Raw genomic sequence first — 11,622 nt, forward strand, 5'->3', positions numbered from 1 at the left:
AGTTGAGGTTGAAGACGAAGCTAATACGGAGTACATGACACCAAAACTGCAACATCTATTATGCACCCAAGTGTAACTAGATTTAGGTGAATGCAATATCTATTATACAGCTCTAAATTAGCAGATATAATAGCACCAATATGAGTAGCAAAATAGTACTCGGATGATGCACAGAGGATGCTCTGCATTGAAATTGGCAAGATAATCTAGGATTGTTCTCGAGTCAGTGTTTTAAACAAAAAAATTTCTTGCAAACTGAACCCAGAGGAATCGATTACAGCCAGGGAAAACTGTTTAAGATGCTCATCTCGAGGCCTTTGTATGATGCAACCTTGCAGACCTGGATAATGTCGCAAGCTCTTGTATTTCAACCTTCCAAAGTGCTCACTTTCTTAATTCCAAACCAGTGCATTTAAATTGTATTCAAAGGGATGAAATCAGAGCTTCAGGTGAGCAGGAAAAAGTAATATACTGTGTAACTGCCGCAAACTGCAGAAGATAATCACTGCAGTTTACGTTCCAGTTTTCCTACGCTCTGAGCGAATACCGTTACCAGCTCCTATGGGAGCCACAGATAGTTCAGAACCACACTGTAAATATATAAATTATGTCATCAAAAGAGAGAACACAGCAAATACCACCCTAATAAATAATAATCAGAATTACAAGTCAAACCAGCTATACAGCAACAGCCGACAAAAGAAATTGTCTGAGAGATCAAGGAAGCGGTTGTCGCATTATATCCTAAGAAACCAAAAAAAAAAAAAAAAAAAAAAAAAAGGGAAGCTTACCAGCTCACACTGGAGAAGGAAAATGTGGTTTTCTTTTGAAAGAATTGTGTCTGGAGTTCTACAAATACTGCAAAGGACATATTCATCTGTAAAAAGGAGCAAATAAATGCATCAACAATGAATCCACAAACAGAACAATCACGTTTGTAAGAGTGTCATAGTCAATAATCTCAAATATCATGTATAAATTATAGGGACTCACTGATATATCTTTGCAATAAATCTTCTAAACTTTTAGGAGCAAATCTTCCCCTAATAATCAATCTGTTATCCTCATCTAATGATCCACTAGTGCCCAGTTTGATTAACAGGAAATTTATAAGTTGTTCCGGTTGCCTATGCATCCTGAAAATACCAAAAATATTATCAAAATAAGCACTCTTTTTTAAAAATAAAGGTTACTTGATGGGAAAAGATGAATATTAACTTGAGATTGCATGATCACATTGACAACGTCAAACGTGACAACATTTCAAGACCAATATCATCAGGGGAAAATGAGTCTCCTGGGCAGGGGAAGGGGCAAATAATAAATTTCTACAACCTACGGAGTAGCAGGGATTAGAATAGCTGTAATTAGTCAACTGAGATAACCATTGTGACAATAAAACATTACAGCATAAACCCATCTTTTATACGACGTATTAAGTACTCCGCAGTGGTTGAAGACTTACGTTTTACATAGATCCATGATATTGACGAAGACTGTCTGTGTGGAGCCTTCTGAGAAAATTAGTGGTGGCCTTAAAACTGACCTTCGCTTATCTTCAGCAAGCTGAGGATTATGTTCCAGCAGAAAACTATACACTCTTTGTAGCAGCTGCAATTCAGTAAACACGTGATTATCCACGAAATCGTGAATTAAAATCTATAGGCATTGATGGAAAAAGAATTTTACCAAGTAAAACATTGTTGAGATTGTGGCCAGCAAATGCTAGAACAAACTGATTCATAACTGAGAAATACACATTGAAGACAGGCCAGCTAGCTGAGTGACACAACAATACAGGCACACCAGCTTATTTGATGAACAAATATCTACCAGGGTACGAGTGCTATACATATCTACAAGGAAGCTCCCTTGGTATATTGCTTATTGTTTACAAAGTTTGAAGCTACTATTATCTTGCCAAAGTCTTCACTATAATGCAATAAACCAGCGAAATGTACACTCAAAAGATTAGGTGTAGTGAACCAGCCACCTGTGGTCCTCCCGTATGTCAGAAGGAAGAAGAAAGCAGGCACCAAGGCACCAATACAGCAGCAGGATGTGAGTATTGGGCAAGGGAATGAGTGACAGCACATAGGGACAAAAGAGCAGAACATGTGAAGACAAAATGCAATCATCAGCCACCGAATCAGTCTGGGAACTTGTGTATATATATGAAAGAGGGGGAAAGCTTTAGGAAGGCATTTTTGTATTAGAGTTATCTCTGAGTGTTGTGGGCTAAACCCACTACTGAGAGTTGTAGGCTAAACCTACTAATGTGTGAAACTTATTGCTGCCATTGTTAAATATAATCAAGCTTGAAGCTTTCTTCCTTATTTGTTCTGTTTCTCTATATTTCTGTTCTGAGTCCATTACATTAGGCAAAAGCTTGAAGCTTCAATTTAGATCAAGCTTGAAGCTTTCTTCCTAGTAGAACAGTGATAGACAAAAGCTCTTCCAACAAAACCATGATCATAATATTCTAGCATAAAAGTGCAAAAAGGAGTACCTCTTTATACTCATAATCACGTTCATTTCCTTCCAAAGGGTACCCAGATTGTTGAATAACCAAATCTTCTTCCCCATCCTCCTCACCAAGATGTACTGAAAAGGAAAAAAATATTTAGTTTTACAAAGCCAAAACTACCTTTCTTGTGATAATGAGTAGAGAACGCAATGCAAATGAACATTAAAAACTTTCTGCTATAGGAAACCTCATAGTAAGCAATCTGCTTGCCAAGAGCTAAAGAGAATTCAAGCCTTAGGATCACGCGCATATACTATTTAGAAAACACTGTGCACTACTACCTCAAGGTTAAAATATAAGTAGCTATGGTACCACCCATTAATCTCAAATAAAATAAATCTGAGATCCTCTGAAACATTTTAAAGCAAAACACTAGTACAGGAAGGCTAAGTTTACCATACATGGCTCCTGCAGCATCAGAATCATAGCTAAGCAATTTACTGGTTCCTTCCTGCAATTGACAATATCTTCATCAACCAACAATGTTTGATAGCAGCTAGATCTATTTAAAAACTATGTAGAATTTTTAAACTTACTGATCCTTTGTTCTCTGTTAAACCAAGAAAGAAATTTCTTCCACCTTCATTCACTGAAACAAAGAAAATGATAGTCACGCAGAATATTACTGATAGTGAGTGCCTAGAGATGTAAAATCCATGAAACCAAACTTCACAAACAAATGTGCTGAATAATCAGGAAAAGATATAAATCTCGTGAAGGTTTTTTACAGACATCGCGAAAAATCATCTCTCTCCACATTTTGTTGGATGGCAACTTTCTTCTTCTTCTTCTTCTTCTTCTTCTTCTTCTTCTTCTTGGTTGGGTCAAAAGGCACAATCTGTATTGTGGAATTATAGTCATAAATTAACACAATGTAAGAAGAACTACTTAATCAATATGTTTACTGGTTTAACTCTTCTCAAAACCATCAATTATTTAATTTCTTTGAAACTTTACTCCCCCTGTTCCACATGATTTCACACATCATCTTTATATATAGTCCTATATTAGTTGCACACAAACCATTTCAACTTTCAAGTAAACTCCGCCTTATTATTTCTGCCATATTATTTCAGTCCAAACCACTCTATCGCTTTTACTCTCTCGTTCCTCTATTCTTAATCTTTAAGCCAAAGGCATGCTTGTAAAATGGGCAAAGGGAGAAACAAGATCTTGTAAAATTTATCCTTTTGTGTTTTCATCCATCCATTACAACCTTTATATACCCCTATAGTCCATAGTCCAGTGATAAGTGTAAAATAATCTCATGGATACCCTTACAAATAGTCATGTTCTTCCCACCCTCTCTACATAATTCCATTTCAGTGGAAGTCAATGTTTGTAAAGGCACAAGGTACAATAAGGCAAAGGGGGTTTTCTGGTGTTGAAAACTCACGGGATGGTAGGAGATGCATCCCGAGGTCTTATAATATTGTTTGGAACCATATACAACCATTAGTTGATAACATAAAAGCCCGTGGTGGCCTTGAGTTAATGAAGGGAGACTTGTACGTAAACGTCTAAATTGTCAATTTAATAGGCAAAGTGGACGGTTCCAACCACCCACACATCCTCCCGATGTATTGTGGCCTTGTAGGATCCATGGGGAAGCACCATAACCTCTTTTATTTTCGAATTCAACATAATCGAAAATGGTCCAAATCTGAAGGCTATAATCCACAACTTCAAACAAAATTTAGAAAATTTTCAAAAATTTTAAGTAAATGTGTGGATGTCTCCTAGGGCCATATAAGGTGGTTTTGCACAATAACAAGCCTATTAGCCTACCAATAAATCTATAAAGTTGCGAGAATGAGTTTGGTTTAAATTTATGTTGCATTGGTAGTTAAGAATTGCAAGAGACGGTTTCAATAACCATTGATCGGTCACATATAAGATCGTGGTGGCCTTGAGTTAATATAGGGAGACTTGTATATAAACAACTAAGTTGACAAGATTAAAAGCAATGTGGATGGTTCCAACCACTCATATAGCCTCTCGAGGTATCGTGGGGTCCATGGAAAGTACTTCGCCCTCTTTCTATTCCAATTTCGAAAAAGTTGAAAATTGTCCAAATTTGAAGGCTATAATCCACACTATTAGGCAAAATTCGGGAAATTTTCCAAAAATTAAAGTGAATGTGTGGGATGTCCCTCAAGGTCATATAAGTCAGTTTGGAACCATAATAAGCCTACCAATAAGTCAATAAAGTCCTGAAAATGAGTTAGTTCAGCTATGTGGCTATTTTGAAATTATATTGCATTTTTATTTAAGACTTAAGAGCTGCAACAGAAGGTTCCAACCACCAACTTGGCATCACGAGGTCATATAATGTTGATTGGAATTGTGCAAGGTCATTAGTCGGTCACTTAAAAGCAATGTGGATGGTTCCAACCACTCACATAGTCACATGGCCTTTGTAAACAATGCCCATGCCTCATCTCCAACATAAATAACCCTTCCTTCCCACAATCACCTTAACTATGCACCTCAGCACCCAAGAAGCACCAGAAGTGTCAGATAACCATCCTCATATTCCCCCTTCCCTCTATAGTTTTCCTACGCTCGGTGGCCGGTGGGAGTGATTGTGATTGTGATTGTGATTGTGATTGTGATTGTGATTGTAAGCAGTATTTTCCATAACTTGGAAAAACCACTTAAAAGTAATTCGCTAAATGTAAAGCTGCATCAATGATAATTGAGGCTCAAAAGAACCACAATCCAAGTTTGCACATCCAAGAAATTGGTTTGAAAATGTGAGGCAATTGGATGACACTCAACTGAGAGCCTGAGGCGATAAAATGAAGCACCCTATTTAAGACACTTTCACCTGTTTTTGACACACAAAATATTTCATTCCCATAACATCTTACAGACTTACAGTCCTGTACAGTAACTAGTATTTGACACAGTATCCGCCACAACAGAAGAGCAGATATAGATATTGGCGGCTTTAAACTGATTCACATTAGCAGAAAACAGTCTTCACCTTCCTATGAGGATAAGTGACATATTTGTCAATGACTCCGCGACAGACTCCAGAATCATCAACAAAGCCTTTTGGCACTACTAAAATCCAATCCTCAAGTCAACAAAATCATCAGTCCCTTTCCCTGATTTCCAACCAGGTGATACTCAGATCACTATCATGTTGATCCTTAATACTCCCTCCATCCAGAAATAATTGTCATATTAACCCAACCCCTCTTAACTAAGAACAAAACATACATAATTTCACAAAAAAGACATTTCCTTCTACTTAAATAGTGTGTTCTCATGCTCCCAAATCTCAAACATTCAATCTAGGTAACGAAATAATGGGAAAAAAAGATCGGAATACTATCCAAAATAAAGGAGACATCCTTTCTCAAGCATCCTAAGAATAGTAAATCCATAATGTAGCTATCAGTTAACCATCACATCATTCAAACACCTGCAAAATTCCACATTCAAATTTCAAAAGCATCAGGGAATAGCTGTCTGTTTCAGTGAGTAATAGACAACACGTTTCGATCATTGTTGGATAATGTTAAGTTAGCCATTAGTCAAGGCTACAGCTAGCTCCAATTCAGTACGAAGTATTTAGTATTCAGCATTACCCCAAGCCACAAAACGACCCCGAAATAAAACCCTTCTAAATATAGTATATATAACAAAAATAAATAAAAATTAATGGTACTCACTTCGGGTATATGTAAATCCCCCATTGCTTGTTGTAATGAGGTTCCATCAGTCATGTTTCAACCAAAATCTACAAGAAATTAATCCAACCTTTCAGCAAAACTAATAATTCTGATGCCCCATATGAAATTATAGCTCAAAATTTTAATTTAATTAATGAGCATGTAAATGAAATTAATACGGAATTACGAAGTCTAAGTTACAGGAACAACTGATCAAAATACTCAACCGAATTGAAATAGATTTGTAAGTTGGTAGGCTTAAACCCTAAAAATTAAACTAAGCAATAGTAAATTCTGACCTTGAGAATGCCAAACTAAACAAATGCGGCAGTGGCTCAATAAGCATGGAATACTTGAGAATAATAGCGACTAGTCTACGAATTTTTGACACAAATGGAGGCGTTTTGGAGGAACATCTAACTAGTGGAAGTTGTTTAGTATTGGTAGTTTGATTAGTTAGTTTTTTTTTTCGGTGTTACACCCGGTTCCCCTTGGGCCTAATCCAGATTCGCAGATCAGTTTGATTAGTTAGTTATGTCGCCCTTTTGCTTGTTCTACCGTGGTTTTCCAATATTTTGGTTGCTAGTGTTGAATTGTTAATGACCGGAATCAAAAGACTAATAAAGGTATCAAAAATTAACTCGATTCAAAATTATTTTGTAGAGTATATTTTTACTTTTATTAAGTAAGGACAAATGTTTTATTGAGCCAGAACCTCTCACGGGTTAATCTGACCTGGATTAGCGAGCTAGGTTCTTTGGGATTGTAGGGAAGTGTAAGGGAATCCTGACCCCAAAGTGTCTCCAGTTTGATCTCAAAGCGCCTCCAATTTAAAAGGTGGTTTATGATAAAATTCCTTTATTATTAACTAGTTTTGTGCCCTGTATAATGCTCGGGTTGTTTATTAAATTTTATGATAAATTTTTAATTTATATGTCAAATTTTAAAATATATCATTGATACAAAATTAGTTAGGAATTGATGTGCTTTTGTGATGATTTGGTATCTAGTAGGCATGTAATGACTAATAATAATGTTGGTGGAAATGTTCGATTTAATCTATCCAACGTGGCGCGACACTTGGCGAAAAGTTGGAATGCCAAGTGTCGCTGCCTCGTGACCTAGTTAAAAGTTTAGCTTTATATATTAGTTATATAATATGAGAGATGTTGGGTTAAATTCATACATTGATATATATGTTAAATTTGACTAAGTCGATTATTGAGGAACAAAGAAGCATTTATATTACTAACAAAAAAAAAATAACTTCAAAGTCATTCATTGTAACACCCCGACCCCAAACAAATTAGGGAGGGGCCTATTGTCATGAGATGCGCATCAAGGGCCAACAACTGTCTCCACAGACCAAGAAAAGTCCTTCCGGCGCATTTTGTCGTCACTCATGCGCACCCCGAGAAAACTTCGCAATCATGAGGGGTATTACATACACCCCCACTTGAGAACAGCAACGCCCTCGTTGCGCCTGGAAAGCTAGGGAATCTAGTATTACGCCTAATGGCAACTGGGTAGCCAAAGTGTTACATCCAGTCTGGATACGGCCAAATAGCCCCAGAATTCTCCCCCGCTAGGCGACTGACATAAGATTAATTATCCACGATCAATACGCGGTCCCAGGGTTGCTCTGGTACCATTTGTAACACCCTGGCCCTAAATAAATTAGGGAGGGGCCTATTGTCATGAAATGCGCATCAAGGGCCAATATTTGTCCACACATACCAACACAAGTCCTTCCGGCACATTTTGTCCTCACTCATGTGCACCCCGAGAAAACTTTTCAGGAGGTCACCCATCCTAAGACTACTCCCAGCCAAGGACGCTTAACTGTGGAGTATTTTAGCATATGAGCTCCTTAAATGGAAGATGTATCTTATTGATATGAGTAGTATATCAAATCCTTTTTAAAGCAATTATGACGGGTATTACATTTATAGTATGAAATAAATTCAAAGGCACAAGTTAAAAAGGAAGTTGGGGCAAGCAAAAGACGGCTTGGTTCATTTACACCCCTAGATAAGGCAACATCACCAGCGCGGCAATAGGACCACCCCAGCTTTTTGCTAGCTTATCACAATTCCAAACATACATGTCTATTTTTAAATGTATCTCCTATAATCTCAAGATTTTTCGACATCAGACCTCGAAACCTCCAAAATTCCTCAAAAAGCGTGGATAATAGCCTTCAATTTTGGAATTTTTTGACTATTTTTCGCCCGGTAATAAAAATTGCCGAGATGCTTACCATGGTCCCTAATACCCTCCGGGAGTCCAATTGGGTGGGTGGAACCATCCAATTTGCCTTTAAACTGTCAATTTACCTGTTTACAACTTGCACCGATTTCATTAACTCAAGCCTACTACGAACGTTTATGACAACATATAATGATCATATATGCTTCCAAACGGCATTATATGACCCCGAGATGTAACCCCTAGAATCTCAAAACTTTTCGACACCGGGCCCCGAAACTTCCAAAATTCCTCAAAAAGCGTGGATAATAGCCTTCAATTTTGGAATTTTTTGACTTCATTTCGCCCGGAAATAAAAATTGCCAAGATGTTTACCATGGTCCCTAATACCCTCCGGGAGTCTAATTGGGTGGGTGGAACCATCCAATTTGCCTTTAAGAATCCAATTTACCGGCATTCGTACACGCCTCTTGTATTGGCTATAAGCTTTCACGGTGCCTTTACGTAGCCGAATAATGGTCATATATGGGTCGAAACAATATTATCTGACCCCGGGATGCATCCCGTAGTGTTCCGTGGACTTCCGACACCGGGTCCCGACACCTCCTAAATTGCTCCCGATTTCGTGTATTATAGCCTTCATATTTGGCTTCCGTATATCATTTTTTCACCTGGCGAGATTATGCATCTAAGTAATTCCATGAGTTCCCAAAAGGCCTTGGGAGTCATAAATAGTGCGCGGAATAATCTCATTCTAATGCCTTCGCCCTCAATTAACCATAAGAAATAATGTAGAAATTAAATAAATGGTTAACCTTAATAAGACGAGTGTTTTTCATGTGAAATATATTAGCACTTGACATGATTTTCGATTAGAAATTCTTTTTTTTTTTTGTTTGGAAAGATAAGATACGGGTTGAGATTAGGGGTGAAAGTTCGGTTTTCGGTTTGGTTTTTGGCCCAAACCGAAACTGAACCACCATATTTCGGTTTCTTGATTTTGCAAACCACACCGCACCACTTTCTCTTTGAAACCGAACCGAACCAAACCACCTAAATTTCGGTTTTCTTAAAAAAAAACCAAACCGCACCGAATTTTCCTATCAAGCATCATGAACATCAAATTTTGCAAAAAAAACCGAACCGAACCAAACCAATTAAAACCGAACCAAACAAAACCAAACCAATCCAGGGTATTAATTATTACCATCCCACCTTATCACCACCAACACCCACCCACCACCCATCACCCATCACCCTGACCACCTAAAACCCACCCACCACCCACCCTAACCTACCAAAACCACCGAAACTCACCACCCATCCCCCAAAACCACCCGAAACCCACCCGCCATCCACCCTAACCCATCAAAAACCACCCGAAACCCACTCATCATGCATCAACCCGAATCCATCAAAAACCACCCCTCCACCCACCAAAAACTGAAGAAACCCACCATCCATCCTGACCACCCGAAACCCACCCAAAACTACCTACCACCACCACAATTCAATCATACACCACCATAAAAATAAAAAACTCAAACCAAATTAAAAGAAAGAAAAAGAGGACATACCTCACATTCCACCGAAAAACCTCGAATTTGGGTTTTAAAGGTCAAATTCGACCATGAAAACACTAGATCTAGTGTTTTCATGGTCGAATTTGACATGAAAACCTTTAGAATGTGAACACTGGTGCCCAGGTGGTCGTCCTTGCCTCCTTGGTCGTACTGTCGAAGAGGAGAAGAGAGTGAAAGTGGAGAAGAGATCGAAGAGGAAAGAGAAAGGACAGAGTAGAGAACTAGAGATTGGAGAAGATAAGAAGAGGAAAGGAGAAAGAGAGAACCGAGAGGGAGAAAGCTCACAAATGGAGAAAAGAGAAGAGGATTAGAGGAGAGAGAAAGGGCGGAAAGAGAAGAGGAGAGAGTGAGAGGCTGAGAAGAGTGATTAGGTTTTTTTTTTTTTTGCCTTATATAGTATGGGCCGAAATTCGGTTCGGTTTCGGTTTTCATTTCTCGAAACCGAAACCGAACCATACAATTTCGGTTTCTTGATTTTACAAACCGAAACCGAACCACTTAAGAAAAAAACCGAACCATATTCCTAATTCGGTTCGGTTTTCGGTTCGGTTTGGTTTTAAACCAAATTTGTTTCACCCCTAGTTGAGATTAGGAGCGTCTTTTTGCAAGATCGTAATCTAATTTATCTAGAAGTAATTGCTATCCAAAAAAGGTGGATATCCTGATAGATTGGAGTAGAATAGTCTAGAGAAATAACATGATATGCTGCCCGATTTCCTTCATGGTGCACATGATGAGACTTGAATGTTGAGAAAGTCTTTAAAAAATAGTGTTGGTGTCCATTTGCCGTCAAAAGATGAAGCTTCCACAAACAATTGTATTAACCCTGCAAAATATAAATTACAATAAGATTATTACCTTCGATAGGATAGAAATATGAGAAGTGTGTTGGAGAGTACGTGTGAAGTGTTTAATAATGGGGAAGATATGACAATTGCATGTCATTTAGTCATTTATTTCGATCGGCTGAATTGTACATTGTTAGTTACATTTATGCCCTCAATATGCACTTAAATGTACCATTTTATCCCTTGATAAACCAACAACTTGTTTGTTTGTAGGGTTATTGATGGGATAAGGATTTAAAATCTCTTATGTTCTATTATTTCTTGTTTGTTTGAGAGAATACAAGTTATCCCATATAAAAGGGATGTGGATAAAATAGGGGCTTATTCCTCTATTTCTGACACGCATGTATAAGTTTTGGGGTTAAAAATTGAAAGATAAAAGATAGTTTTACCCTTGATGAAAAGGGAAAGAAGAGGAGAGAATAGAAGGTTAGTTGAATAATTTTACTATTTATTCCAATAAAATTCTCAAATCATACCAAACAATGGATAACATAACTTTAATCCTTATCCCACCTACTAATGCCATATTCTAATTCTACCTTTTTATGTTCATTAATGTCATTATCTCCGTCCTTATTGCCAAATGCCCCGCAAGGTTATAAAACTTAAATCTTCTCGATAAATAATTAATGAATATTGAGGTGGCAATCACAAAAATTTTAAGTCAATAAAATGATTGGGAAGGAATAAACTGGAAAAAAAAAACGCGTAAGACTGTACCACAGATAATAATACGCGCTTCAGCCGTTCTGTCTAATGGGACGTCATTA

General features: G+C 37.7%; 1 protein-coding gene across 2 annotated transcripts; it reads right to left on the reverse strand.

Moving 5' to 3' along the window:
- Window positions 1-35: 35 nt before the first annotated feature.
- On the reverse strand, window positions 36-6,742 carry LOC110731675 (eukaryotic translation initiation factor 2 subunit beta-like). Of its 2 annotated transcripts, none has more exons than XM_021911563.1 (10): window positions 6,510-6,742; window positions 6,211-6,278; window positions 3,256-3,365; window positions 3,064-3,116; window positions 2,924-2,978; window positions 2,510-2,604; window positions 1,466-1,611; window positions 994-1,136; window positions 792-877; window positions 36-590 (listed from the first exon to the last, which is right to left on the reverse strand). In XM_021911563.1, exons 2-10 carry the CDS (start codon window positions 6,255-6,257, stop codon window positions 513-515), a joined length of 813 nt encoding a protein of 270 aa, XP_021767255.1. In that variant the 5' UTR covers window positions 6,258-6,278; window positions 6,510-6,742; the 3' UTR covers window positions 36-512. The 2 variants fall into 2 exon arrangements, with proteins under 2 accessions (XP_021767255.1, XP_021767248.1); XM_021911556.1 differs by having other exon boundaries at window positions 3,260-3,365; window positions 6,510-6,739.
- Window positions 6,743-11,622: the final 4,880 nt, after the last annotated feature.

The sequence above is a fragment of the Chenopodium quinoa genome, unplaced genomic scaffold (assembly GCF_001683475.1).
Source record: "Chenopodium quinoa cultivar QQ74 unplaced genomic scaffold, ASM168347v1, whole genome shotgun sequence".
Classification (NCBI taxonomy): Eukaryota; Viridiplantae; Streptophyta; class Magnoliopsida; order Caryophyllales; family Amaranthaceae; genus Chenopodium; species Chenopodium quinoa.

Excerpts from the sequence above, each read along its gene's own strand:
- LOC110731675 (XM_021911556.1), bottom strand. The coding sequence starts at position 6,264 with ATGACTGATGGAACCTCATTACAACAAGCAATGGGGGATTTACATATA. Across the intron at positions 2,979-3,063 it reads TAACAGAGAACAAAGGATCA|GAAGGAACCAGTAAATTGCT; the intron begins GTAAGTTTAAAA and ends TGTCAATTGCAG. Across the intron at positions 591-791 it reads TCCTTCTCCAGTGTGAGCTG|TGTGGTTCTGAACTATCTGT; the intron begins GTAAGCTTCCCT and ends ATATATTTACAG.